General features: G+C 41.5%; 10 protein-coding genes across 11 annotated transcripts; 6 read left to right on the top strand and 4 right to left on the bottom strand.

The window, feature by feature from the left end:
- Window positions 1-386: 386 nt before the first annotated feature.
- On the top strand, window positions 387-9,647 carry LOC108596965 (dnaJ homolog subfamily C member 13). Of its 2 annotated transcripts, none has more exons than XM_017983213.1 (19): window positions 387-492; window positions 798-1,037; window positions 1,102-1,242; window positions 1,302-1,446; window positions 1,603-1,801; window positions 1,865-2,369; window positions 2,440-2,618; window positions 2,690-2,897; window positions 3,000-3,410; window positions 3,471-3,812; window positions 3,870-4,078; window positions 4,146-4,314; window positions 4,372-5,830; window positions 5,896-7,078; window positions 7,140-7,665; window positions 7,726-8,595; window positions 8,660-8,782; window positions 8,852-9,110; window positions 9,172-9,647. In XM_017983213.1, the coding sequence occupies exons 2-19, from the start codon at window positions 846-848 to the stop codon at window positions 9,285-9,287; spliced, it is 7,236 nt and encodes a 2,411-aa protein (XP_017838702.1). In that variant the 5' UTR covers window positions 387-492; window positions 798-845; the 3' UTR covers window positions 9,288-9,647. The 2 variants fall into 2 exon arrangements, with proteins under 2 accessions (XP_017838702.1, XP_017838701.1); XM_017983212.1 differs by having other exon boundaries at window positions 1,600-1,801.
- Window positions 9,648-9,715: 68 nt separating this feature from the next.
- LOC108595484 lies at window positions 9,716-10,391 on the top strand. The gene is made up of 2 exons (XM_017980735.2): window positions 9,716-9,873; window positions 9,931-10,391. Exons 1-2 carry the CDS (start codon window positions 9,800-9,802, stop codon window positions 10,379-10,381), a joined length of 525 nt encoding a protein of 174 aa, XP_017836224.1. The 5' UTR covers window positions 9,716-9,799; the 3' UTR covers window positions 10,382-10,391.
- On the bottom strand, window positions 10,364-11,528 carry LOC108595483. Its single transcript, XM_017980734.2, has 3 exons — window positions 11,260-11,528; window positions 10,673-11,202; window positions 10,364-10,607 (listed from the first exon to the last, which is right to left on the bottom strand). The coding sequence occupies exons 1-3, from the start codon at window positions 11,526-11,528 to the stop codon at window positions 10,384-10,386; spliced, it is 1,023 nt and encodes a 340-aa protein (XP_017836223.2). The 3' UTR covers window positions 10,364-10,383.
- Window positions 11,529-11,843: 315 nt separating this feature from the next.
- Window positions 11,844-14,195, top strand: LOC108595629 (tetracycline resistance protein, class A). Its single transcript, XM_017980899.2, has 9 exons — window positions 11,844-11,976; window positions 12,030-12,323; window positions 12,387-12,641; window positions 12,692-12,881; window positions 12,942-13,237; window positions 13,294-13,439; window positions 13,507-13,696; window positions 13,754-13,910; window positions 13,971-14,195. Exons 2-9 carry the CDS (start codon window positions 12,092-12,094, stop codon window positions 14,026-14,028), a joined length of 1,524 nt encoding a protein of 507 aa, XP_017836388.1. The 5' UTR covers window positions 11,844-11,976; window positions 12,030-12,091; the 3' UTR covers window positions 14,029-14,195.
- Window positions 14,196-15,158: 963 nt separating this feature from the next.
- LOC108595152 lies at window positions 15,159-18,114 on the top strand. The gene is made up of 8 exons (XM_017980317.2): window positions 15,159-15,866; window positions 15,941-16,050; window positions 16,268-16,418; window positions 16,487-17,251; window positions 17,310-17,636; window positions 17,703-17,750; window positions 17,811-17,919; window positions 17,976-18,114. The coding sequence occupies exons 1-8, from the start codon at window positions 15,740-15,742 to the stop codon at window positions 18,031-18,033; spliced, it is 1,695 nt and encodes a 564-aa protein (XP_017835806.1). The 5' UTR covers window positions 15,159-15,739; the 3' UTR covers window positions 18,034-18,114.
- Window positions 18,115-18,941: 827 nt separating this feature from the next.
- Window positions 18,942-21,472, bottom strand: LOC108597586 (proton-coupled folate transporter). The gene is made up of 7 exons (XM_017984206.2): window positions 21,100-21,472; window positions 20,933-21,045; window positions 20,343-20,493; window positions 20,098-20,281; window positions 19,384-20,033; window positions 19,161-19,317; window positions 18,942-19,099 (listed from the first exon to the last, which is right to left on the bottom strand). Exons 1-7 carry the CDS (start codon window positions 21,320-21,322, stop codon window positions 19,036-19,038), a joined length of 1,542 nt encoding a protein of 513 aa, XP_017839695.1. The 5' UTR covers window positions 21,323-21,472; the 3' UTR covers window positions 18,942-19,035.
- A 247-nt stretch (window positions 21,473-21,719) lies between these two features.
- On the bottom strand, window positions 21,720-22,910 carry LOC108597588 (pre-mRNA-splicing factor 38). Its single transcript, XM_017984207.2, has one exon. The coding sequence runs from the start codon at window positions 22,872-22,874 to the stop codon at window positions 21,855-21,857; it is 1,020 nt and encodes a 339-aa protein (XP_017839696.1). The 5' UTR covers window positions 22,875-22,910; the 3' UTR covers window positions 21,720-21,854.
- A 104-nt stretch (window positions 22,911-23,014) lies between these two features.
- LOC108595597 (charged multivesicular body protein 4b) lies at window positions 23,015-24,639 on the top strand. Its single transcript, XM_017980860.2, has 4 exons — window positions 23,015-23,315; window positions 23,778-23,955; window positions 24,012-24,304; window positions 24,365-24,639. The coding sequence occupies exons 1-4, from the start codon at window positions 23,138-23,140 to the stop codon at window positions 24,403-24,405; spliced, it is 690 nt and encodes a 229-aa protein (XP_017836349.1). The 5' UTR covers window positions 23,015-23,137; the 3' UTR covers window positions 24,406-24,639.
- Window positions 24,640-25,047: 408 nt separating this feature from the next.
- LOC108595767 lies at window positions 25,048-25,693 on the top strand. The gene is made up of 2 exons (XM_017981057.1): window positions 25,048-25,228; window positions 25,286-25,693. Exons 1-2 carry the CDS (start codon window positions 25,193-25,195, stop codon window positions 25,685-25,687), a joined length of 438 nt encoding a protein of 145 aa, XP_017836546.1. The 5' UTR covers window positions 25,048-25,192; the 3' UTR covers window positions 25,688-25,693.
- An 11-nt stretch (window positions 25,694-25,704) lies between these two features.
- On the bottom strand, window positions 25,705-26,100 carry LOC108595768 (U6 snRNA-associated Sm-like protein LSm6). Its single transcript, XM_017981058.1, has 2 exons — window positions 25,952-26,100; window positions 25,705-25,890 (listed from the first exon to the last, which is right to left on the bottom strand). Exons 1-2 carry the CDS (start codon window positions 26,040-26,042, stop codon window positions 25,742-25,744), a joined length of 240 nt encoding a protein of 79 aa, XP_017836547.1. The 5' UTR covers window positions 26,043-26,100; the 3' UTR covers window positions 25,705-25,741.
- Between the last annotated feature and the right edge of the window lie 239 nt (window positions 26,101-26,339).

Below are 26,339 nucleotides of genomic sequence, written 5' to 3'. Positions count from 1 at the left end.
AAATTTCCGCTATCTTGGGTGTCGATGCGTGTGCCCTTCGATATAACGCATACAACAACAAATGCAACAACCATTTGTTTATGCTTAAGTTTGCTTTTATAGTTCAAGTCAAAAAAGGTCCGAAAACTGTATGTTGCTTTTATTTATACACCACATACATTTGGTGAATTTGAACTTGAGCGCCAATATTGGGTGCTGCCATACGCTTGATATGGCAAGTCTGTTTCTAGTGGTGTTATGTACTGACAACATAGTTTGACAGCAACTGCTCTCCAGTTAACCGCTAAGGTATCATTAGCTGTCACATTGTTAACCAGTTTTAGAGTATCCGCTCTTGGTTTTTTTACACCTTGGTCACATTGCCTGTTGCTGTTGTAAAAAAAATGCAAATGCAAAAATTAGCAAGTAGCTAAAACATCTATTAGTAATAGTTGCAGTAAATACTAATTACAAAGCGCGAGACTGGGAGTGAAATGTTGTAAATTTTTTGAGGTGAGCAACAAATACGGGCGCCACAATGGCAAACACTTAAGCTAATTGCCGACGCCGCTGGCTCTGCTTTTGATTGGAGCACATAGATGTTGTCGTCACGTTTACTCCCCTTTTCGGTCTTTGTTGTGTGGGGGCTGCGACTGCCGCGTCGCTGGCAGTTCAGCTGATAAGTCGCCAAGTCCAATAGCCACTTGATTAATCAGCAGTGAATTTGTTTTTTCGGACAAACCGGTGGGGCGTGAATCAGCTGTGCACCAAAAATAATCATACAACGTAAATATATCCAATTGGAAATTTCATTGCAGTTTGTTGACTAGTGGAGTAAAGTTCGTGGACATAACGCTGACGACAAAATGTTGCCAGCGAAGGAGAATGTTGATCTGGAGTGCTTTATAGTCACTAAACATGCATGGAAAGGCAGATATAAACGGATACTAAGCATAGGCACGGGTGGCATATCCACATATAATCCAGATAGATTTGATTTAACAAATCGCTGGTCGTACTCGGATATTGTGGCTTCCACACCCTCCAAATCCACAAATGTATGTATTTGTATTTGTATTTGCTTTGACAGCTTGGCATATTAATTCAATTAAACGGTTGCAGATACCCAATGAGTTTGTGCTCACCATAAAGAAAGACAAGAAATTGGATACGATCAAGCTTTCATCGGAATATCGCAACGACATACTCAGCTCCATATTGAAATACTATAGGGAGTTTGCCGACAAGCCCAAGAATGCGTTGGTAAAAGATAATGCATTGCTATTGATATGATAATCTTATTAATCAAATTAATTGTTCAGCGCTTCAATGCCTACAAATACCACTGGTCCGGTATTAGCTTGCCAACTGTGCTGGAGGTGACACCATGCTCCTTGGATCAGTTAGATCCGACCACAAACGATGTGCTCACAAGCTATATGTATAAGGATATTGAAGGAATAATAGGTAACTATAGCAAGGCTTGCAAATGCTCAAGAACCATGTGCACTAATTGTTGTCCTTCGTGTGCTGTCCTATTGTAATTTTAATTCTCGTTCGCTTTGTTTCTTGTTTTTGCACTCATCTTTATTGGTTTTATCGTTTCGCGCACGTTTTAAGCAGGCATCTCGGACTACGAAAATGGCATTGTGATGGCCTATGGGGGCTTTAGTCGCCTGCATATGTTCAAGGCGCTCAATCATCATGAAATTGTACAGAATATAGCCCAGCGTTGCTCACAGTTTCTCGGCATCGAAATTAAAATACTCAAGAGCCAGATAACACGCGAACAATTCGAGCGACAGCGCTTTGGAAAATACAGGCAAGTTTCTGGTATATTCACTTTTTTACTCACTCTTTTAATGATTTTGTTTTATTCCTGCAGCGATGATCAGTTCCAAACTTCAATGACCGAGTTTACAGTACAAAAGATAACACCGCGTCATCCGGATCCAGTAAAGCGCATACTCTGCCTCACTGAGCTTACGCTTCTGGAGCGTGATCCACAAACCTATAGCGTCTGCACACTGCGTCCACTCACAGATGTATTCGCTTTGGTGCGTGACAAGGACAATCTGCAGCGCTTTTGTATTGAATACAAAAATGGCATTGTGCGCAACTATAGCACCAATGATCGTGACTCGTTGCTGGCCACGATGCTGGATGCCGTGCGCTCCAGTGGTAACCAGGATGTGCACATACGCATTGGCAACACGCCGCGTGGCAAGCGCTATGTGCCGCTTAATAGCTCAGTGGACGAGGAAACCGAAGCAAGCTTGCTGCGTCTCGTTATTAATAATTTTCAAAATCCAAGCAGACGACATGAAATTTTAGAGCGCTTCAATGCCAATGTGCCACACAGCGGGCTAAACTACAGCGTAACGCAAGATGTAATTAACTTATATTCATATTGCTTAATAATTGATAAAGACTAATTTATTGTTTATGCATTGCTTGCAGAGTCTGTTTGCGGAGAACAAAGAGAAACTAATCTTAAGTGCGCTGCAGTCCTTGGCGCAAAAAGAGCTCGATAGTCCCACAGCGCAATTGAGTAACATTGAGTTGGAGGCCATCTTCCATGCATTAACGCGTTTGTTGGCCAGTAAAGTGGGCTATGCAGCTTTCACCAATTTGCCAGGGTATGTTTGCCCTTTATAAGATTATATTAATGCACTAGTTTAATACATTTGTTTGCCTTGATCTTTTGTAGTTTTCGTGAAATAATTGGCACGAAAATTGTAGCTGCGCTGCGTCGCAAGGATTTGGCTGTCACATACTCGGCCATTGACATGATCAACTCGTTGATGCATTCGGTCAACACTGATCATGACCTTAAGCAGGAGCAGCTAAACAAATCTTCCATACTGTCATCCAAGTCATTTCTTGAAACGTTGCTCAACATGTGGACCATGCATGTGGTAAGCTAAATTACAGTTTTGAGCTTTACGCCCACAATTTCAAGCTACGAATGCTGAATAGTTTAGTGTTTCTATTAATCTTTACTTTGTATTTGCTTGCAGAGCCATGGCAGCGGGGCTTTGGTGTTGTCCGCCATGCTGGACTTTATGACATTTGCGTTATGTGTGCCTTACAGCGAAACCACCGATGGCAAGCAGTTTGATATACTCCTGGAGCTCGTTGCCGAGCGCGGACGTTATCTTTACAAACTCTTCCAGCATCCTTCGCTGGCCATTGTCAAGGGTGCCGGCTTGGTGCTTCGCGCCATTATAGAGGAGGGTGAACTGCATGTGGCGCAACAAATGCAGGCTTTGGCCCTGGATGAGGCAGCGCTCTGTCGTCATTTGCTAGTGGCGCTTTACACGCCCTCGAATGATCCCACGCTCATAACGCATCGTCAGCTGTCGCGTCACTTGATAGGACTGTGGCTAACCGACAGCGAGGAGGCCATGGAGCTCTTCAAACGTATTTTTGTAAGCAATTGTAGTCGAAAGCGATTTAGTTGTTTGTTTCTAAAAATGTTTACATTACAGCCCGCTGGCTTGCTGACATTCTTGGAGTCGGAGGAGAATGTGCCTGATACGGATGTGGAGGAGGATAAATTGAATTTCCGTGATAACCTCAAGTTCGCAATACAACATTCCAAAAGAACCCGCAAAAATGTGATAGAAAAGCATTTGCAAGGCATTAAGCACTGGGGCATGAATCTTATTGAGCAGCAGGATGGCGCTGCACAGGCGCTCAAGAATCGTCCCGTTGTGCTGCGAAATCGTCGCCAAAAGAAAAAGACTTCAGAAGCAATTGTGAATTTACCATATTTCTTTTATAATTTTGCCAAAGATCATAGTTTGCCCAATTTGATCTGGAATCACAAGGTACGTCAGAGTAATCAACTATGAAAATTAAATCTAATAAATCTATTTTGTATACAGACGCGTGAAGAGCTGCGCATGTGCTTGGAGAATGAGCTGCGACAATTTCTTAACGATCGTGACTTGGCTGGCCAGATGATTGTGGCCTGGAATTATCAGGAATTTGAAGTAGGCTATCAGTGTTTGGCTGAGGAAATCAAAATTGGGGATTATTATATACGCCTCATACTGGAAAAGGATGACTGGCCGCAAAACTTGGTCAAAGATCCGTAAGCATTGCTGTTTTTAATTACAATTCTAATTAATACTTAATAACTTTTACTTGATTTATTTTAGCATTGAACTTTTTAATGCTTTATATCGACGCGTGCTGTGCCGCCAGCGTGTAAATGATGATCAGATGACTGTGTTCTCGCTGCAAGCCTTGGCCAAGGTCTACCGGCGCTACCACAAGGAGATTGGCAAATTCAGCGACATGTCCTATATATTACAGCTCAGTGATCGCGTAAGTTTGATCAAGTCTAAATAAATTATTAGTTGCATAATAGCAATGCATTTCTAGTGTCTTTCGCCGTCCATGCGCGATGCCTTAATTAATCTCATATCCTGTCTGGTGCTGGAAAAAGCAAATTGCCGCGCCTTGATCGATCATGTGCAGTGTCTGGTGGATCTTATAACGCTGGCGCATCTGCACAAGGGACGCGCACAGCTTAATACCAAAACCAATGTGATTGAAGCTGGTCCCAATATGGCTGCCTATGAGGAGAAGGACTGGTACTACAACATAGAGAAGGAGGGACAAAAGGCGGAGCGTCAAGGTCCCATAACCTACTCCGAGCTGAAAGAGCTTTGGCAGAAGGGACAAATTACGCCCAAGACACGTTGCTGGGCTATAGGCATGGACGGTTGGCGTTCGCTGCAGCAGATACCCCAATTGAAGTGGTGCCTCATAGCCAAGGGCACGCCACTATACGACGAAACCGAGTTGTCGTGCAAAATACTCGACATACTGATCAAGTGCACCAGCTTCTTTCCCAGTCGCACTCAGAATGGCGTTGCTGTGCTCATTCCTGGGCCCAAGCTGTCGCGCAAGTTGTCAGAGTTCATATGCCTGCCGCATGTGGTGCAGGTGTGTCTGACGCATGATCCTGGTTTGCTTGAACGCGTCGCCACGCTGCTCTGCCAGATAATGGAGGACAATCCGGAAATGCCCAAGGTCTATATGACGGGTGTCTTCTACTTTATGCTCATGTACACGGGCAGCAATATTTTGCCCATAACACGCTTCTTGAAGATGACGCACATGAAGCAGGGTTTCCGCAGCGAGGAGACTTCCCAGTCGGGCATTATGCATCGCAGTATTTTGGGACAGCTGCTGCCTGAGGCTATGGTCTGCTTTTTGGAAAATTACAGCGCTGAAAAGTTTGCAGAAATATTTCTGGGTGAATTCGATACGCCGGAGGTTATCTGGAGCTCTGAAATGCGTCGCCTGCTGATTGAGAAAATTGCGGCGCATATTGCAGACTTTACGCCGCGTCTGCGTGGCCATACTATGGCCAGATATCCATATCTAGCCATACCGGTCATCAGCTATCCACAGCTAGAGCATGAACTCTTCTGTCACATTTACTACCTGCGCCATTTGTGCGACACACAAAAGTTTCCCAATTGGCCCATTGCTGATCCTGTGCAGCTGCTCAAGCATACGCTGGATGCCTGGCGCAAGGAGGTGGAAAAGAAGCCGCCACAAATGACCATACAGCAGGCCTATCAAGATCTTGGCATCGATTTAACTAAAACACCCAAACCCGATGAGTCCATGATACGCAAGAGCTACTATAAGCTGGCGCAAATGTATCATCCGGACAAGAATCCCAATGGACGCGAGATCTTCGAGAAGGTCAATCAGGCCTACGAATTTTTGTGTTCACGCAGTGTCTGGAGCTCTGGCGGACCGGATCCAAACAATATTGTCTTGATATTGCGCACGCAGAGCATTCTCTTTGAACGTTATCCAGACGGTAAGTTATACACTTAAGTATAAGTATAAATATTATTAATGAATTATTTTACTTTTGCTTTGCAGTGCTGCGTCCTTATAAATATGCTGGCTATCCGCAGTTGATAAAAACTATACGCTTGGAAACACGAGACGATGAGCTGTTCTCCAAGGAGGCTCAGCTGTTGACTGCTGCCTCAGAGCTGTGCTATCATACGGTGCATTGTTCGGCCTTAAATGCGGAGGAGCTGCGTCGCGAGGAGGGCATAGAGGCGCTGCTGGAGGCCTACACACGTTGCGTGTCCATATTGGGCGTCGACTCCAAGCCAGACTCACTGCACTATCAGGTTATATCGAATGTGACGCGCTGCTTTGAGGTCGCTTGCAATTTTGAAAAGTGCAAACAAAAGATTATACAATTGCCCCAGTTGCTCTCCGATGTTTGTCGCGTGGTTTACTTCAAGCATACGCTATCGGTCAGCCTGGTGACCAGTTTGGCTGCCAACAACTATGACTTGCAGTGCAATCTGTCGCGCAATGGCGTGCTCTGGTCGCTGTTGCTGTTCATCTTTGAGTACGATTACACGCTGGATGAGAGTGGCGTAGAGGTGAGCGATAAGTCAAATCAACAGCAGTTGGCCAACAACTTGGCCAAAATGGCTGTGCTGGGCTGCATATCCTTGGCAGGCTACAGCATGGAGCTGCGGAATAAACCCATAACGGGCAGTGAAAATAATTCGCCCTCCAGCAGCACCGCTAAAGCAGCGCCCCCGCTTAAGCCCAAGCCTACGCAGGTGGTGCCCAATACGGCGTATACGCAAAATGCGCACAATCCGCTGCAGAGCAAACAGCTGGCCATTACCACGGGCAAGGAGCCTGCCGTGCTTACCAAACAGGACTCTAGTGTTAGCAGCGATACCTCCAGCTCCACGCCCACCGACAGCGAGCAGCAGCAGCTACAGCAGCGCCTCAATGCCATACAACAAAAGTATATTGTCACCGGCGAGGCGAAGAACATGCTCATCAAGCAGGTGCTGGATCGTTTACTCACAGGCTATATAGCCAACCAGTTGGCCACGGCGCGTGACTCCGAAGTGCTTAAGCTGCTGACGGCGAATACACGCAACCCTTACCTAATCTGGGATAATGGCACGCGCGCTCAACTGAAAGACTTTCTGGAGCAGCAGCGCACCGCTTCCGCCAAGGAAACGCATGAGGATATAGCACAAGTCTATGAGCTGGTGGCCAATTTCGAGTTTGATGCACACAAGTAAGTTTCAGTTTGAATTTGTGTTTGAGCTTTTTTTACTTAATATTTTCTTTTTCCACAGAGACGAGCTGCAAATTGGCGGCATATTCATACGAATCTACAACGATATGCCCACGCATGCCATAGCGCAACCCAAGCAGTTTATAATGGATCTGTTGGAGTACTTAAAGCATGCCTATCAATATCTGCAGCTCAAGCAAGGCAAATCAATTGCGGCAGCGCCCAAAATGAACGCCGATGGCATACTAACGCCCACTCTGGCGCCTAATCATCCAAAGCTGCAGCAACAGCAGCAGCAGCAGCAACAGCAACAACAACAGCGTGGCAGCACCTTTGATGAAGTACTCAACGCCTACAATCGCTCCAAAAGCCGCAAGAAGCTCGAGACAGACGCACAGGCAGAGCAGCAGCAGTCTGTGCAGCAGAGTCAATATGACTTCTCCAGCGATAAGCAGATCGAGCAGCATATTACTATGGTGCTGCGTGCGCTGATAGCGGTTATCAAAGCCAACGCCGAGGTCGAGATACAATGCATTGGCAATTTCGATATGATATTTGGTTTTCTGGCGAACAATATTTTCCCAGATGTAAGTGCAGCGTTTCCATTTTATCTAACTATTTTGTTAACATTGTTAATTTATTTGCAGAACTCCAGTGTTAAGGCTGTGGCCTTGGAAGTGGTCGCGTTGGTGTCACGCAATAAGGAGTGCGTCTCAGAGGTTGCTGCCTGTGAGATTTTGGGCAACTATCTGGTGGCACTGAAGGATCCGGAGCTGCGTGCGAGTCAAGTCAAAGTGCTAGAGACGCTGTCCGGTCTAATGAACGTGCAGGAGATGATCAAGGAGGCGCAGGCGAAGGGCGCTGCCATCTATTTGCTGGATATGTTCTGTAATTCACGCAATCCTCAAATTCGAGAAATGTGTGCTGAAATTTTAGCCAAGATGACAGCGGATCGTCTTAGTGGGCCCAAGGTGCGCATTAGTGTTTCAAAGTTTCTGCCTGCACTGTTTATAGATGCCATGATCGAGTCGCCAGCCACGTCGGTACAGCTGTTTGAGTCTATACATGAGCATCCGGAGCTTATCTGGAATGATTCTACGCGCTCGAATGTCTGCGACGCGGTAGCGGACACTTGCAATCGGTTCTATCAGCAGCAGAAGTCAAATCCCAAGTATATTTGGAAGGATCCAGAAATTCTCAAGGATATTGTGTCCAATGAGATTATCGTCGCCGGCGTTTACTTGCGTCTGTTCGTCAGCAATCCGGCATGGACATTGCGCAAGCCCAAACAATTTCTTTCTGATCTATTGGACTTCGTAGTGGAGCAGATCAGCAAAAGCTCAACGGAGCAGGATGTGTTGGATCTATCAACGACAGCATTGGTGGAGCTACTGCGCTCACAGCCAAATCTGGCAGATGATATACCCGTTCTAGGGCACATACCCAAGCTTTTCAATCTTTTGTCGGTGCAACCAAAGAACACACTCTCAGTATTACATCAACTATCGCTGTCAGAGGTGAGAGCTAAATACCTATCCTAGCTTTACATACAAACTAATATTATTTGTAAAATATTCACAGTTCTGTGTGAGCGCCATTGCGCAAACGGAGTGTGTGGCGCCACTCAAGAAATGCATGGAACAAAATCGCGAGTGCATAGAAAAGTCTTGCGAAACGCTGAGTCGGCTATTTAAGCAGCAACACGTAAGTTCCATGCCCATTCAGTTCGTAATCTGCGATGATTTTCTTGTTTTTCTTGTTTATGCCATACAGGACTCGCTTATTAGTCAATCGCTAGAAGTTGGACTTATACCCTATCTGTTGGGATTACTGGACAGTCGTTTGGAATTTGTTGACAGTCCATCCGCAGTTAAAGCACAAATTGTCGCTGCGCTCAAAGGCATGACACATAATCTCAACTATGGTGATCGTGTCACTCAAATATTGCTCAAGCATCCAGTGTGGGCAGAGTTCAAGGATCAACGACACGATCTCTTTATTGCAGACACCAATATACGTGGCTATCTTACGGGTAACTTATTCCTAATTGAATATAACAAAATTACTTTATACTGTTTGTCTTTCTCCTACAGGTATCAATCCAACAGCGGGCTATTTGACCGCTGGACCAGCGCAAAGCGTTGAAGTGCTGACCTCACCGCCGCCCATTGATCGCGACGATCCTTCAGCACGTCCTCCTGTTGATTAGCGGGTCCTTATTTACCAGCAATACCATAAAGCTAAAATTAAACTTACCCATGATTTTTGCGCATAGGATGCCTGCAATTGCCAGAGGAGTTTCGACATGGACGTGTACTGATTTCCTTTATTGTATTAAACATTTTTGCATATTTTTACAAAGCCGTCGAGCTACGTATATATAATTAACAAACTGTAACAAAGTCTACGAAACGTTTAAATTTTTTATATTTATATAAATTGTATAAATAATTAGTAAATAGCCATACACACACACACATACACCTATATACACATCAGCAAGAGCATGCATAAAGTGATTATACATATGTATTATGAATAACAAGTGAACTCATTAAAAATGAAATTAGTTCTGATTAACAATTGAAGTTATATTCCAAATCAAATTTGGCACTTGTTATTTTATCGTTACAGGTATGCATGGCTTACACTTTGGTATTTGGTATATTATTCAACACGGTCACTCTAGAATTTTTGTTATCGTAAAGCAAAACATAAACAATGTCGCTTGTGGCTGATTATAGCGATTCATCCGATTCCGAGAGCACGAGTAGTGAATCAAACAAGGCTGTCGGGTAAATACATAACTTTTTAATGGAGATATCTTATTTACAACTTACAATCATCGATAGCTTAAGCCCTGTGCAGAATCAAATAAAGTTGCCTAGTGCAAGTGATGCTTTAGACAATGCAGCAGCCAAACGGACTGGAGTTGTATTGAGTAATCCCTTTTTGGAAGCAGAGCTGCACAAGACCGCCTCTCTAGAACGTCACGTAAAAATGGTTAACAACGATGCTCATTTGCAGCTGAAAAATGGTCGCAAAATCTGTTGGAATTACAGAAAGGGAAGATGTCGTTTTGGCACAAACTGTCAGTACGCACACGACTCGGATTTATCTGTTGAAGAAGCTAAAACTGCTGTTACTATAGTTACACCAATTTCAAGTGGAAACAAAACGAATGCCAGTAAACGCAAACGACCAGGTCTAAGTGATGCTATAGAACCTGGTAAAAAAGTCATGAAATCTTACCAGCAGCAGCACCAAATGCAGGGCAGTGGAGTACGCCACCCGCCCAACTAGGCTTAAATGACGCCAGCATCTGTAATCCGTAGCACGCAGCTGCCTGTGCTGATGCCATAACAGTTCTTCAAGACATTCACCTGCCGCAGCCCGTCACTATTATTCCCCTCTGGCAGTTCCAGTGCTAGTGTCAGCGTACTCACCGAAGACCAATAGGCTCCCAACATAGAACCGGTTTGGAACTGCAACTCGTCGGTAGCTTCTGTACCGTCCTCATCACTGTCATCTGTATAAAAATATAAATATTTGTAAATATAGTTGTACGTAGTCTTATGCAAAACTAAGCTTTGCCTTCACATGACATTGTTAAATTTCCCAAAACAAAGGCTATGCCATATTTAGAAGCCAATTTCCGCACAAGCATCGCCAGTTCGGTTAAGAAGTAACGTCCTTGATTGCGGCCAAAGTTGCTGCACATGAACATAAAGGAAGCCGTCACGGAATCAACAATTACAAGCTTAATATTTGCCATAATATCATTATTGTCAGCGTAGGTGAAGCAAGTCTCCAGCATCCCTTCTAATGTTTCAATGAAGTTCTTTGCAGTAGTAACTTCTGCCACATGTATGACACTTAAGCATTTATTGATGGTCGCTGTGTCCAGTTTACGTTCTAGTAATATCTGATTAAACCGTCGACTGCTAAAGCTGTGCTTGTTGTCTATAAAGAGAACCTGTTGATTGCTTTCTTTATATTGGCTGACAAAGTTTACAGCCAATGTATATAGCAGTTCCGTTTTGCCAACGTCTGTTTCGCCACACAGCTCCCACACACGTCCAGGACGTAGCGGCTGTCCAATCCGATCCAGCAAAGCATCCAATCTATCAGCAGAAACAATATAATGTCTTGCCTAGTTAGTTCAAACAATAATAGCTTACTCCTTTATACCGGTAGAATAATTAAAAGGTTCAGGCTGGTAAAGTTCATTCAGCTTGGCACTACTAACCAATAAAGGTTGTAGCTCACGTTTTATGTTCACAATATCCTCAACGTTAATGGCCAAGAGCTTGTTCAAGTTATTGGCGGTCATAAATTCGAGCGGAGTGGTAATGTTACGCTTTTTCAGCAAACTCAAGTGGTACTCTGATAGATCTTTACCTGCTGTCGTTTTCATTATCAACGTGTGCAGCTTGGACTTAGATTCCATCTTAAATAAAGAGCTGTTTTATATTATTTTATATTTTTATTTATGCTCAAATAAGCCTGTGCTTTGATTTCGATTAATTTTACAACTACAAAGTTTGATATCTATGTACTGATCGCCGATATCTCCTTTAGGATTTCGAGGCTTGTTTTGTATGGTCACACTTAATCTAAAATTACAGTTACAACAAAATTCGAAAACATTTCTCTTGAAAATTATATTTCTTTTGAAAATTATATTTCTTTTTAATTGAAAGAATATTCCATGCTTATCAAATTACATTGAAATCAATAAAAACAACAGTTCACATGTTATTTGCTGAAATGTGCTTTGACGTTATTCGATTTGCAAATTAGATAAGGCACGTCGTTTATGTATTGTGTGTATAACATACGGAACAGCGGCTTGAGACGTACACGTTGCCCGGGTTATGGCTGACTCATTGCATATCGTATGAAACCCCCGCACAAATACAACTTTATATTGAGATATTTTATCTGCAAGTTTAAGGCTTTTTAGCTGAATATACGGGGCAAGCATAATACGCCCTCAGTTGCGAAACAGAAATGGACGAGGATACTTGGAATGTACCGCACGATCATGAGCGCATGGTTGATGAAACAAACCGGAGTCTCAGCAGCGAGAAATATATTTATAATGCGTCAGAGGAAAATACAGTGTCTGCAACGAATGATTACAGATCAGTTGAAGAGGATGCAAATGTTGGCAGTGAATCCGGTAGAAGCTTTTTGTTGGAGCCTCTGATATTGATACTACTGTTTGCCTACAATTTCTCATGTAAGCAGACCAAATTAATAATGCATCTAAACAGTTTTAATACACAATTCTTTTGAATGGCAGCTACCATATTGAAGGCTCAGATAATCTACCAAAGCTGCACCGCTGGCTTGGGTTATCCTAATGACGATTGTCTGCTGCTGGGCACAAAGAATGCCAGCAGCAAACACATGGAGGATGCTGTGCAGCAGTATGCAACACGTGTCATTACAGCGATGACGATTATTGAGTTCATAGTGCCAGCATATTGCGGCTTGTTTGTTGGCGCCCTGGCAGATCGTTATGGACGCAAGCCTCTGCTAATGGCTTCCTTTCTGGGTAAGTTTTTGCAGTCACATGCCTTTTAGCGCTTAATGTGTTTCTCTTAGGCTATGGACTGCAGTATCTAATCTCGGCCTGCATAGCTTACGTAGCGATGCAGAGTCAGGGCATGGTCAGCCCTTGGTTCTATGTGATTACCATAATACCGCTCTCATTGCTGGGCAGCAGAGTCACTTACTCAGTGGCAGCTATTTGCTATATCGGCGATGTGTCCACAGGCAGAATGCGTTCATACAGGTGTGCGCATTATTTATTATTTTATGCTATAGATTGACTATAGTTGCGGCTTACTTGCAGAATGATAGCCGTTGAATTGTGCATCTATGTGGGCCTGATGCTTGGCAGTTACAGTTCTGGATATGTGTTTAAAGCAAGTAATGCATATATAGTGTTTGTCATTTCTGCCGCCAGCATATTCTACGCTTTGCTTGTTATGGCCTTGCTGCTGCCGGAAAGTTTGCGCGTGCGGCAATTAAATACGGGCTTTGGGCTTGGGCAAATGTGGCGCAGCTGCATTGGCCGTCGTGAATTTAAAGATCGTACCATACTCATTCTAATCATGTGCATATTGCTGCTGGCAACTATTGCAAATGGTGAGTCTGCACTTCATTTATTTAATTTCAATTCAAAATACTTAAGTCCACTCCAGATGGCAACAACGTGGTGTTCTATATGTTCGTCAGAGAAAAGTTCCATTGGACGGTGCGTGAGTTTACAAACTTTGAGACCGTAAGCATATTAGTCCCCGCTGTAGCCGGTTCGGGCGGCGTGCTCTTTCTCTGGTCACTACGACATGTGAGTCCAACATAAACAACGCTAAACATTAATTTAAATAATAATTAGTTTAAATTTATAATTTTAGTATACTAAATCAGCCATATTATGCCTGGCTTTGATATCGCTGCTGAGTCACATGTCTAGCAGTCTGATGACGGCGTTTGCATTTGTGGACTGGCAAATCTATTTGGCCGTTGGCTTGGGTGTATTCAAGTCCCTGGTGAATCCCATGGGCCGTACCATGATTACAAATCTCTTGCCAACTAATGAGCGTGGTTTGTATATTCATTACTTATATAAATATACATATGTTTTATCATTTCAATATGCAGGTAAAGTGTTTGGCATGCTCAGTGTGCTGCAGACTCTGTCACCGATTATCGGAGCCACGCTGTATGCACTCATCTATGCAGATACACTAGACACTGCGCCTGGATTGTTTAATCTAATCAGCGGCACTTTGTTTGGCCTGGCTATTGTCTTATTATTGTAAGTTAGAGCTTTGACAATTGTGCCCGCTGCTATGCTAACTATAAATGATATTTACAGAATCGTTTGGAGACTTAAAAGCTCGAATGCTGCTCATTATGATCCAATTTTCTTTTGAAGTCACATATTTTGGCAAGTCATTATCCAATTATACTAATTGACAAGCGCCATTAGCAGATGAACACATGCATAAAGAGAAATAGCGTACTTATTTGCATATTCACACATAGTAAAAGCAAAATGTAAACATTATATACATGGGGATTTTATACATCTATTGTTATAGCTGAGTAAATAATACCTTTTTACATTATGGTCACGCTTTCTATTTATTGAAATGTTTTAATTTATTTATCATCATTTATCTCTTACAATCTTAATGTTTGCCATTTGTTAATTGGCTCCCATTTGGGACTCCCTTTTGATATCTTGTTCTTTCACTATTTCCTAAAATCGACGCGTGCTTTAAACACAAATTGTTATGTGTATAAAGAACACAACAAATCAATGTTAAAAACAAGAAAAAACGAAAATGTTGTTTACACTTGAGTGATGTTAAGTGTATATTAATTGAAATGCTAATTGTGACTACTAATTTGATGAAAGTCGCCAAAGATTTAGCGGCCTTGTGACAGATTAAACTATTCTATAATGTAATAATACCAAATATTATAATGATCATATAGATGTTCAGATTGATTTAACATTGATAAGAACAAATGCATTATTTGGACATATTTTAGAACATAAAGCACACATTGCTTAGTTACTTGTATTCATTTAGTTTTGATTGACAGGCATAAGCCCTGCCTCAATGTTTTCTTAAGTTGATTTAAGCTCGTGTTTCTCATTTACGTGATATACGAGATAAAAGCAGAGAAAACAACAGATCTAAAACAATAACAAAACAAATGCCGACTCAGAAGTGTTTCACTCAGGTGTATGCAATTGAGAGAGAGAGACAGAGAGAGGGGAAGCTACCGAAAAAAAAATAAATAAAAACGTTATTTAAGCTCGCTACGCAGAGAAAAAAAATTTAAACGAATCGGTAACGTTGCCGCTGCAGTGTCAAGCGGCTGTAACGGCTAATTGTAAATCCATCGCTACAACTAGCGCACAATAGTGGAATTTTTTTTGTAATACTTATCGGATCGGATACATATATGCATTATATATATATATATATATAAGTGCTGCTCCTGAACATTGGATTTTTGATGAACAAGTGTTGTGTGGATGTTAAATATTTATGTGCTTCATAACATGTGTTATTGATGCAGCTATTGTTATTGATGTTGTCGTAAATCCAGCTGCTGTTGGCCACTATATAAGCGCACAAGCCCTGAGACAGATGCCCATTGCTAGATTCAAACTCCAATCGTGAATACATAGTAATTACGCTACAGTTCTCGCCTCGTGTCGCTTCAGTGATTCGTCAAATGTGTTGGTTTTAAATTTAATTCCCGGTGGCAAGTGCCCAGTGCTCAGTGCCTTAGCTGGAAACTAACACAAGCCGGACGGATGCGTCTAATGTGAAACTCAAATAATATTATAGATAATACTTATACAAACATACTACAGCAGATAGAGAAGAATACTTAATAGCTGCGTATACGTAATACGAAATTAACAGTTTGGTGCCGTGTGTGCGATTTATGCATTTATTTATTAATTAATAAACATATGATGTAGTTACAAGCTAATCAAAAGCCATAAACTGCAAATTGAGTGCCAAATATACACATTAAATATTTAAGAAGCGTATACAAATTCGATTTTCAAAGTGCATACGTAATTCAAGTTCCCCTTGACTTTCGTGTTGGCCCAAAATGGTCGAAAAAATCTCGCACAGTTTGACATTGAAGCGCTTGCAAAACTTGCAATGGCAACGTATATTTCATATGTTTTACATTGAACCCGTTGTCTTTATGCTGCTGTTCTCATTGACTTTATCTAGTAAGTAATTGAAGAAAATAACACGCACTCTAAAATGCAATTCTGTGACTGGTTGTTATCTCTTGAATATGCAGATACAATTATGCGAAACCAGGTCATCTATCAAACGTGTACAGTGATCTTTCATTATAATGAGAGCGATTGCAAGCTGCTGGATGATAAGAATGCGAGTGCTGAGATAAAGGTAAATAAATAAGTTGCTTATATGTTTAAAATTGTGTTTAATTAGTTTGAAATTAATTAGGGTTTCGCCCACACGCCACAACAACTGTTGCAGCAGTTTCATTAAATACCCACAAAATATTTAATGTATATTTCATGTTCAACTATTTTTTCCAACCAAATTGTATTGCTTCGTAGTACATAAAAATAATAACAAGTTTGTTTACCCTTGCTCTTAGGCCATTGAAACAGAAGTCCAACCATATGTTGCAAATCTGTTTCTATCGCGAACCTTACTGGAAAGTATTGTGCCAGCATTTTGTGGTCTATTCATTGGCTCTTGGTCGGATCACTATGGACGCAAGCCATTGCTCACCGTATCGATGATTGGTAAGTAGGCGTTACTGGTGCTACCACCTAGGCATTTATTTTAATAACAATACTTTTGGCTACTGCAGGCTTCTCTGCCTCACATCTGGTGACGGCTGCGATCTGTGAGCTATCCAGCTTTTATGTAATTAATCCCTGGTGGTATATTGTGGCTGCAGTGCCGCATTCGTTGCTGGGCGGCAATTGTGTCTTCTCCGTAGCCGCACTCTGCTTTATTTCAGATATAACAGACACCAAGACGCGTCCCTACAGGATGATTTTTATGGAGTCCCTGTTCTTTATTGGACTCACCAGTGGATCGCTGTTGTCGAGCTTTGTGTACGCAGCAACAAATGCGTCCATAACAATTGGCATCTCGGGCATCATAACCACATTTGGCACGCTCTTTGTCATCTTCTGTGTGCCAGAGAGCTTGCACTTACGACAGGCTAAGGATGCGGAGGAGACTAAAGCTGGGCCCGGCAAGTCTGAGAAAGAAGTGCCCATTTCACCATGTGATTTGCAAATAGACTGTGTGTCCATTGACTGTCCACCCAAGCTAATGAATGGCGAGGAGACCAAAAAGACGGTGGCGCCCATTGCTTTGCCCACGCCAGCTACGCCGGCTATGGCCTTCGATGAGGATCTGCTGGCCAAGTATGTAGAGAGCTTGCCAGCCAAGCGCCGTGCGCAGCCCGAAAGCGAAGCAAAACCAGAGCCTAAGCGCGCTGGACTATTTAGCAAGCAGCACATTAAAGACATGATTAGCACCTGCACCAAGCCACGAGAGAATCATGCGCGTGCCATTATTTGGCTTGTCACATTCGCCATGTGTTTCTCGATTTTTGTTTTTGGTAAGTGTGCTCACGTGGTTAGCTCATGTTTTGGTAATTAATTTGCTGTTGTTCCTAGATGGTGTCATGACTGTCATGTACTTGTTTGTGCGCGAGAAGTTCCATTGGTCGGTGCGAGAATATACCTTCTACGAGACGGTCAGTCATCTGGTGCCTATGGTGGGCGCCATAATTGGTTTCCTTATACTGCGCAAGATCTTTCGACTGTCGGTGGTGACGCTCGCACTTTTGGCTTTCTTTTCGGAAATACTTAATAACTTGGCGAGAGGATGTGCCTCACAACCTTGGCATATGTATCTATCTGTCGTACTGGGCGTGTTTCGTTCCATAGCAGGCCCCATGTGCCGCACTATAGTCTCCAATATAGTGCCCGCCTCAGACTTGGGTAAGTTGCATTCCATTAGATTTCTACAACAGCTGCTCACGCTTCAACTAAAAATTCTTCTTACAGGCAAAATATTCTCAATTAAAAATGTTTTACAATCATTTGCGCCCTTCGGTAAGCAATCTTTGGTTTGCTCTCTCTCTTTCGGTTTCTAACACTTTAATAATTTTTTAGTTGCTGCTCCGTTGTACACATTCATCTACAAAAGTTCGCTAACTACCTATCCGGGGCTATTCAACTTTGTCAGCTCTGCAATTTATTTACTGTCCTTTATATTTATAGGGTAAGTGAGCTTGCTAATCTCAGTTTCGCTTAATATTATAAACTTTTTCTTTACAGTTGTGTGCTACGCATTAAATTAATGCATAAAGAATACTATGCCAAGGTGCTTAAATAAGCTGTTATATAGTTTAAGACATACTTATGCTTGTGATATGTATAAATTTAGTATAAGCAATAAGTTAAATAGAACGCTTTTCAAATTCGTATATTCAATGATTTTATTTACAGTTTTGTAACTTCAATAACAACGTTAGCAAAAAAAAAGTCTTGTTTGTTTACAATTATTCAGCAATAAAGTGTTGCTGTTTATATATTTGAAATACACTGAGTACAGTGTGTTCTCGACATATGCAGAGATCAAAGCTAAGTATGTTCGTCAACAGCCAGCTCCGCTCTCAATTGAAGAGACAAACTGAGTTGGTTTTTGTCCACGCTAAGGCCTGCGACAGCCTCATCTTCTACTGAGAGTGGAGCGATCTCCATAACTAATCATATATGTGCATGCGCTGTTGCATATTCGCTCTGAGCGCATCGTTCTTTGAAACGTGGCCAGAGATTCTCCGAGAATTTTGTCAACTATGAATTTATGTTCACTTGATACTTTGCCTGATAAATTGTATATTATATATATAATATTTTATATGTACTTCTGTAGTATATATATATTTGCGTTATAAACATTATCTTTTGCTTAAAAAATACTCTGTCAAGTTGTATGCTTAAATTGTAGTATCAATAAATTGAATAGCATGTTTATGTTCTTCTAATATGCAAAATTATTTTATTTACAGCTTTGTACTTTCAAAAGAAAGGCTTATACAAAATATTAAGTTTGTATTTGTGTTTGGGATTCACCCGCAATATATAATTTAATATACAATGTTTAACTACCGGAAAATTATTTATATTACATATAGTTTGCTGATTTCCGGTAAGAATTAAATTATTATGTAGATTTGATAAAAAACCTTTTGAGATAAACATGATAATACATAATAAAACAAAATAATACAAATTATTAACTTTTACAATTAGAAGCCACATTATAAAAAATATTGCAGTTGTCTTTAAAATTTTGGTCAATTGAACTAGATACAAATAAAAAATAACGACATGGTTAGCTGCCTATTTGTTTATAAGCGCTGGTATTGCTCAAAGATTTTTGAATGCCAAATATGATGCTGAAAAAAGAGTTGAGTTCAATTAAATAGAAATTCAATCAATATAAATTCAAGCACTTACGCAATAAAAATATAAGCAACAAAAGAGGTGCCAGCGCTAATGATATTAAAAATGCCCGGATGGATGGCAACAGAGGCTTTGTAGATACTAGTGTATAAAGGCGCAGCTCCCAAAGGAGTTACCATTTCGATTGAGGTAGTCAGAGCAAAGATTTTGCCTAATGAGGTTGAAGAAATATTCAAGTTAATAAAGCTACTAGCGTAATAGTGTATTAAATACTTACCAACATCTTCTGGGGGTGCCACTAGCGACAGAATTGCGCGACACATGGGTCCCAGCACGCCACGCATCATGCCCAGCAGCATGCCCAAATACATTTCCCACCAATAGACAGCAGTGGCACGCACAGTGCTCTCCAGCACACAACTGCCCATAGCAAGCAAGGTCATGGTTATGATAGACACCTTAAGTATGCGACGCAGCAGGATCATGCCAGCAGTGCTGCCAATTATTTGTACAACAATGCGAGCTGCATTAAACTGGCTAATGTCCTTGATTGTCCAGTCAAACTGTTCGCGCATAAAGAGCACATTACATGTGTTCTCGCCCTCCATATTAAAGATGCTAATGGTTAACGCTATTATTGTTAGCCAGATAATAGCCCGATCATAATTGGCACGCTGCAGCAGGCTGGTGCGCACCAGATCCTTGACCAGACTAAAACGAAAGAATTCGCGTATGCGAGAACCGCTGTGTATATCCTCCGGCGGCAAGCTCTCGGGCACAAAGAAGAACACATAAAGCCAGGCAAGAAACATAAGTCCGCATGCAACACCAAAAATTGTAACCGAATTGGTTGCGGCATAAATATAACCACTAGCTACATTGCCAATCATCATGCCAGTACACAGCGAAGCCTCGTTGAGCACCATGCTGGGAATATATAAATATTGTGAGTAATATATTGCATTTTCATTGAAGCCAAATATTGCATTACCGCATAGCACGCTTGCGTTCCTTGGCCACATCGGATATATAGCAGTATATGCCAGTAATCAAGGCGCAAGTACCACCGCTTAACACTGATGGCACCGATGGCAACAAAAACCACCAGGGATTGATGTTCTGATGCATGGTAATCGCAGCTATGACAATCAGTATTAAAGCGCTTGTTACATAGCCTGGTAAATAAAACACATTGTTATTAAACATAATTTCTTTATGTTTATATATCTAACTCACCCGTAAACACTGTTATTAGTATGGGTCGTCGTCCAAACTTATCCGACCACGGACCTATAAAGAGACTGACAAATGCTGGGATTATGCTCTCCAGTAGCGAAACAGCCATTGTTATATTCGCCGAGTATGGCTGCACTATTATTTCCAGACTCTGCAAAGGAATTTGTTTGTTATTATTATTAATACCACAGCTGTTTTTTATGAATGGCAGCACGTTTTTTATGACTCACAACGGCATACAATTATAGAAGTTGGCTTATAAAGCTTTACTAAAATATACTTGTATCCATACATCGATAATTAACTGATAAGCAATTAGTCATAATAAAAAAATTTAAGCGTTCACTTGTCAGTCCGCTTTACAATTTAATGATAACGACTTGAAAGCTGAAGCTGCGTCAAATTCAAATTAACAATAAGTAGGTTAACTATGTTGTATGCATGTGTGCGTACAAGTTCTTATCTCTAAACAATAGATCGTTAAGTAGCCTAATCATTTAATACTTATTAACGCTCAGATTCAGCTGTGTGCATAAAACAAAGCGCAAAACAAGATAAAATGAAACGAATATATTTTAATATGTACTCACTTTACTAGCTTCCGAGCCACGATCATTTCCCAAAAGGGGTTCACAGTCGGATTCGTTAAATTTGTAGATGGTAACGCATGTTTGATAGAGGATTTGATTCTGAAAAACCGCCCCTAAAAATCAAAATTAGTTTGTGAACATAAGTTAAACTTAATTTGTATACACACCAATAAGAAAGCGACCAAAGAACATTAGAAATACGGCAGGCTCCAGTATAAACCATTTTGAACCAAATCCGGCTCGCTCATTTGTCTCAGGCACAACGGTGGGCTCAACTATCGCTTCATCTGGTTGCGCCGCATCCAGTATGCGTGGCGCGGGCTCTGCATATGTAACCTCAGCATCATTGTCACTGTCGCTCACCAGCGGCGCTTCCTCTGATCTGTTCATCACGTTGAACTTTGAGCTTAACTACTTGTTTTTATAGTATTTAATTGCACAGCTAATCTGTTAGCATTAGGACAAAGAAACTAGCAATTCATGATGCGTTTTATTGATACGTATCAATTCTATGTGTTTTTGTTTTTTATCAAACAGACCTATGCGCGTCAAGCTCAAGTGAGCCACTAAACGCTGGCGCTGTTTACAATTTGCGACGTAGACTCTTTCAGTTTATTGTTCAGCCGTATATATGTATGCGTGTAATTTAACGTTACGGCACATTTAATCTATCTCGCTTACGTTACTTTTAATACTGTTGAGACTTTGTGCAAATAACTTTATTAACTTTCTAATGGTAAAGCTCAAACAGCTGCTCTTGTTTACCGTCAGCTGCGCTAGATGCACTGGTCTCACTGCATGCGTTCTATCGATAAGCGATAACTCACGTTTTCACTTCATTGCGCTGCCTTTGAAACAATGGATTTGTATTTTTGTCAATGTTTTTATTTTACTGAAGTTTGTTTTATATTAAAAATGCATTTTAGTAGCGTCTGCGGTCACGTTCGCTACGTGAGTCACGCTCCCGTTGGTCGTAACGCCTGTCACGTCTATCGCGTTCCCGATCCTGTCTATTATCGTTGCGTTCCCGATCCTGTCTACTGTCGTTGCGTTCCCGATCCTGTCTGTCGTTGCGACTGGACACACGCCTGTCGTAGTCCTCATTGTGACTGCTATTGCTGTAGTTCTGAGTGTCTCTGTGGTTGCGCACGCGATTACGCTGACGATCATAATCCTCCAAGTCTTCGTAATAGTCTCTGGAGCGTCCATTGCCACTTTGGGCAGTACGTCTTTCTCTGTCACGCTCGCGACTGCGTGATTTGGATCTAGAGTGACCGCGCCTTGGCCGTCTGTCTGAAGTCGATGTATTGTTTTTCGTGCGACTTGACTCCTTTTCTTCCATTTCCTTGGCCTCATCTTCGCTGGGCACTTCATCGTCTAGATCTTCGTCTAAAACTGATACTTTGGGCTCCAATTCGTTGTTCTCCTCCAGTATGGAGCGCTTTTGTATGCGCGGCAATATAATGTCGCACACACGATCATTTCGCAGTAATTCATCTATATACTCATCCATATATACAATTTCAAACTGCCCAGAACGATTCTGGCGACGTAACTTGCGGTTGTCTATATAAAGCGGCTCCAGATATTTATAGCAATCTATGGCAGCACCGGTTAGTCGCAAGTAAAAGGCTCCCAATGCACGCACATACTTGAATTCCTCGTTTTTAATAAATTCTACCACAATGTCCTTTTCTGGCTGTATTTGAAGCATCTTCAGTGTGAGGCAAAGAAATTGTGTCGGCTTTATGTTACCGCCATAAACGCCGCCTACAAATCGTAACTCCATAGCCTTGTCCACTAAAAGTTCGGCAGTGAGTGCAAAACATTGTTCCTTCCAATACTTTGAGTCGTAGATGCGCGAGCGTATAATCTTCTCAATCAGGTACTGAGGATTAGTGCCGTGCACGTTTTTCGCCTCTTTTACCGTGCGATTTGCCATATTTTGTGTTTATAATTCACTCAATAAACATTTGTTTTTTTTTTTTGTCCAAATGAACCAGCTAAAAGAACTTAAGCAGGGCTGCTTCTAATTCCGATAAATGCGCTCGATATTTAGCAGAGTTGCCAACTATTGAAATGATGACGCACTCTCGCCCGTAGACAAAAACAACACAGGAGTTGCCTGCAGACGAAACGCAATAGGAAAATCGTAATTAAATAGACATTTGTGCTGGTTGCGCGTGTGGAAACAAAGGAATCACGATGAGCTTTTTCGGGAAAATGTTTGGTGGCAAAAAGGAAGTGGCTCCGTCAACGGGCGAGGCGATACAGAAGCTGCGTGAGACTGAAAATATGTTGATTAAGAAACAAGAGTTTCTGGAGTCCAAAATTGAGGAGGAGTTGAATACAGCACGAAAAAATGCATCGAAAAACAAAAGAGGTAGGTGAGGGTGGAGTTGACAAGTAGCAGACATGCAGAACATGCTGGGATTACCCCGTGCTCTAATCAGTGATGAATGAATATGACTCATTTTTGGTTGCTATGTTTTTTGTTATTGTTTTATGCTGGTAAAAATATCATTGCCAACACCATCCTAGAACACCAAGTTAAAGAACTATTTGTATTTCTTCGCCTTTCTTTATACGCTCCACATACTATACATCTGCATACCATGATGGGCTGCCCTCCGGACGCACTAAACATTCTTATGCTCAGAACGTAATATAAAAATAAACATTCCATATTAACAAACAAGCTGTAGCTGTAGCCATGAATATCATTGCGTATTTTCATTATAATTGGACCCGCACATAGAGATAACAAAATTTGTCATCACATTTGAAAGACTTTTGTTTACTTAATGTTTATCCAAACTAATTTGCTGATTTCAACAATTTTCAGTGGCTTTGCAGGCTCTCAAAAAAAAGAAGCGACTGGAGAAACAGCTTCAACAAATCGATGGCACGCTGTCCACTATCGAAATGCAACGTGAGGCTCTGGAGAGCGCTAACACGAACACATCTGTCTTGAACGTAATGAAGAATGCTGCCGATGCTCTTAAAGCAGCGCATCAGAACATGTGAGTAGTACCCAAATCTCATTAAAGTACCATATATTGAGTGTGTTTCCTTTTAGGGATGTGGACAAGGTACATGATATGATGGACGATATTGCCGAACAACAAGATGTCGCACGTGAAATTTCTGATGCCATCTCTAATCCAGTGGCATTTGGGGCCGATTTGGATGACGAGGATCTCGAGCGGGAACTCGATGAGCTCGAGCAGGAGAACTTTGATAAGGAAATTATTGGAATACCAGAGCCAACGCCAACATTGCCAGAAGCGCCTTCAGAAGACTTGCCCGAAAAAGCCAAGGAGAAGAAAAAAGCTCCCGTTGCAAATCCAGGTGTGACAGTTGCTGATGATGGTGTGTAAAATTAAACCAATAGAAATTATAGAGATTAACTGATTGTATTCGTGATTACAGATGATCCAGACATGAAGCAACTACTATCTTGGGCAAATTAAACACTAACGAAATCTCCTCTTTGGTTTTGCAAAAATAATAAACCAGTTTTTTGTTGTTTTAACTGCAAATTCGATATACTTATTAATTAAGAAAATTTTTAGTTGAAAAGGTAAAAGCTTAAATCAGATTTCAAACTTATACACGCATACACAAACTTACACCTATAATAATAACATATAGAAATGTGATTTTATAATAATAAAAAATGTCGGGTCTCCCAACACACACTTGGCAAATAATTCGACCAAATATGGAACGTAAAATTACTTGCTCTACTTAAAGTTTTGAAAATCTGCTCCACTTCACAATTTCTTGTCTAGCCAATATTGACTTTAAAACTCTAAAGCTTAAAAAAAAATCGCGTTGCATGCGTTGCAGACAAGTAAGATTCATTAAGAAAATCTGATAACTGATTGTTATGGACACCCAAAAAAATAAAATTTAAATACGCGCAGCGCTGCACGCTACAATCGACGCGTTGTCTGACAATGGCTTGCATGGAGAGGGAGCCGAATGCGACATGCATACTAATTAATTGCCCAGCGGGTGTGAGCGTGTGTTTGTGTGTCACATTTGGTTGGGCAGCCACTGGGCATTAAGTAATATCTGGCATTGATTACAACAAAATACAAGAGCTGGAAACTGATGGCACACAACCGGAAAGTCCGTTGTTGACACAACATGTCAAGCAGTTGGCCGAATTTATTCAAATCAGTTGAATTTCGTGCGAGGAAGCGTTCGGTCTACTCCCCTGAGACATCAATTAGCTAAAGCAAATCATTTGCAATGTGCAAATACGTTTTAATTGTAGTCGCAATAATGGTATGTACGCAAATATTTGCAGAATTTGAATGGCTCATTAACATTGCCCTTGTCTAGTGCCTCCAGCTGCTGCCGCCGCCGACCGCGCTTGCCACGCTGCATGAGGGCTTTGACTTCTCCAACGTAGACTTGGTCAACTTTCAGTATTTCAAGAATCTTGATTCGCAAGATCCACGTACAGGTGCCCAGGCTAATCCAATAATAGTGCATTTCCAGAAAAAGAAAGCCGTTCTAGATTATCTGGAACGCCTGTTTCTGGGCAACTCACCTTTTCAACAGCCTACCGAAATACCCTTCGATCCTCACTTTGGACGCGCCTGGCGACCAATATACGAGAAAAAGTTTGGACGCCGCGGCGAACGTTTAATAGCCGCACTCGGCTCTGGCTACTCCATTAAACAGCTGCGACACTTTGGCGCCATTCCCTATGAATATGGCACGCGCTTCTACAACAGCTGAGTAGATTTCAATGCTTATAGTTTTTTTTAGTGTATTTATAAAATAAATCTAAGTTTACACTCGACGTTTTTGTGTGGATATGTAAAGCACGTTGTTGCCGCGAATGAACGCATCGCCGTATTTATTCTTCAGCTGTCCGTTAACATACTCCTCCGTCTGGTCCAGCGCGATGTTCATGTACCCATCAAGACAGGCCAGCACACCTATTGAATACAAAAGTTAGTCGTTTATGTGTGAAGTCACATGCCGGATCTAGTTTCCTACCTCTGTAATCTACACCATTATTCAATTTGACGGCCACTGGGCGACCATGTATTTGGTTTATAAACTGAGAAAGAGCTTCTTTGCGGGACATTTTTATATTTTCTTTAAGAATTACTTGTAGCGTTGCTTATTTTGGATGTCAACAAAGTTTATCAGTGTTGGTTAACTAAATATATTAATTCACACAATGTGAACTTGAACTTGTTCAATCAATCGAACAACGTTTACCCAACACTGTCGTATATTTACGTGTTGGAGCACATTAGGGCACTAAGTATCGATGCCAATGTTTGGCAACATTTTTAAGTATGCATTTAAAAGATGGAATATTAAGCTTTTACTAGCCTCTTTATTTCAAGTGTTTTGTCTTATAAAATAAATAACGTTT

The sequence above is a fragment of the Drosophila busckii genome, chromosome 2R, assembly GCF_011750605.1.
Source record: "Drosophila busckii strain San Diego stock center, stock number 13000-0081.31 chromosome 2R, ASM1175060v1, whole genome shotgun sequence".
Taxonomy (NCBI): Eukaryota; Metazoa; Arthropoda; class Insecta; order Diptera; family Drosophilidae; genus Drosophila; species Drosophila busckii.
This window is presented reverse-complemented; position numbering and strand designations above follow the sequence as displayed.

Excerpts from the sequence above, each read along its gene's own strand:
- LOC108596965 (XM_017983212.1), top strand. The coding sequence starts at position 846 with ATGTTGCCAGCGAAGGAGAATGTTGATCTGGAGTGCTTTATAGTCACT. Across the intron at positions 4,079-4,145 it reads CAAAACTTGGTCAAAGATCC|CATTGAACTTTTTAATGCTT; the intron begins GTAAGCATTGCT and ends GATTTATTTTAG. Across the intron at positions 7,666-7,725 it reads CGAACAATATTTTCCCAGAT|AACTCCAGTGTTAAGGCTGT; the intron begins GTAAGTGCAGCG and ends ATTTATTTGCAG.
- LOC108595484 (XM_017980735.2), top strand. The coding sequence starts at position 9,800 with ATGTCGCTTGTGGCTGATTATAGCGATTCATCCGATTCCGAGAGCACG. Across the intron at positions 9,874-9,930 it reads GAATCAAACAAGGCTGTCGG|CTTAAGCCCTGTGCAGAATC; the intron begins GTAAATACATAA and ends AATCATCGATAG.
- LOC108595483 (XM_017980734.2), bottom strand. The coding sequence starts at position 11,528 with ATGGAATCTAAGTCCAAGCTGCACACGTTGATAATGAAAACGACAGCA. Across the intron at positions 11,203-11,259 it reads TATTCTACCGGTATAAAGGA|ATTGGATGCTTTGCTGGATC; the intron begins GTAAGCTATTAT and ends TTCTGCTGATAG. Across the intron at positions 10,608-10,672 it reads TTTAACAATGTCATGTGAAG|ATGACAGTGATGAGGACGGT; the intron begins GCAAAGCTTAGT and ends ATTTTTATACAG.
- LOC108595629 (XM_017980899.2), top strand. The coding sequence starts at position 12,092 with ATGGACGAGGATACTTGGAATGTACCGCACGATCATGAGCGCATGGTT. Across the intron at positions 12,324-12,386 it reads GTTTGCCTACAATTTCTCAT|CTACCATATTGAAGGCTCAG; the intron begins GTAAGCAGACCA and ends TTTGAATGGCAG. Across the intron at positions 12,882-12,941 it reads GGCAGAATGCGTTCATACAG|AATGATAGCCGTTGAATTGT; the intron begins GTGTGCGCATTA and ends GCTTACTTGCAG.
- LOC108595152 (XM_017980317.2), top strand. The coding sequence starts at position 15,740 with ATGGTCGAAAAAATCTCGCACAGTTTGACATTGAAGCGCTTGCAAAAC. Across the intron at positions 17,637-17,702 it reads AGTGCCCGCCTCAGACTTGG|GCAAAATATTCTCAATTAAA; the intron begins GTAAGTTGCATT and ends TTCTTCTTACAG. Across the intron at positions 17,751-17,810 it reads ACAATCATTTGCGCCCTTCG|TTGCTGCTCCGTTGTACACA; the intron begins GTAAGCAATCTT and ends ATAATTTTTTAG.
- LOC108597586 (XM_017984206.2), bottom strand. The coding sequence starts at position 21,322 with ATGAACAGATCAGAGGAAGCGCCGCTGGTGAGCGACAGTGACAATGAT. Across the intron at positions 20,034-20,097 it reads GAACGCAAGCGTGCTATGCG|CATGGTGCTCAACGAGGCTT; the intron begins GTAATGCAATAT and ends ATATATTCCCAG. Across the intron at positions 19,100-19,160 it reads GTTGCTTATATTTTTATTGC|CATCATATTTGGCATTCAAA; the intron begins GTAAGTGCTTGA and ends CTCTTTTTTCAG.
- LOC108597588 (XM_017984207.2), bottom strand. The coding sequence starts at position 22,874 with ATGGCAAATCGCACGGTAAAAGAGGCGAAAAACGTGCACGGCACTAAT.
- LOC108595597 (XM_017980860.2), top strand. The coding sequence starts at position 23,138 with ATGAGCTTTTTCGGGAAAATGTTTGGTGGCAAAAAGGAAGTGGCTCCG. Across the intron at positions 23,316-23,777 it reads TGCATCGAAAAACAAAAGAG|TGGCTTTGCAGGCTCTCAAA; the intron begins GTAGGTGAGGGT and ends AACAATTTTCAG. Across the intron at positions 23,956-24,011 it reads AAAGCAGCGCATCAGAACAT|GGATGTGGACAAGGTACATG; the intron begins GTGAGTAGTACC and ends GTTTCCTTTTAG.
- LOC108595767 (XM_017981057.1), top strand. The coding sequence starts at position 25,193 with ATGTGCAAATACGTTTTAATTGTAGTCGCAATAATG. Across the intron at positions 25,229-25,285 it reads TAATTGTAGTCGCAATAATG|TGCCTCCAGCTGCTGCCGCC; the intron begins GTATGTACGCAA and ends GCCCTTGTCTAG.
- LOC108595768 (XM_017981058.1), bottom strand. The coding sequence starts at position 26,042 with ATGTCCCGCAAAGAAGCTCTTTCTCAGTTTATAAACCAAATACATGGT. Across the intron at positions 25,891-25,951 it reads TAATGGTGTAGATTACAGAG|GTGTGCTGGCCTGTCTTGAT; the intron begins GTAGGAAACTAG and ends TGTATTCAATAG.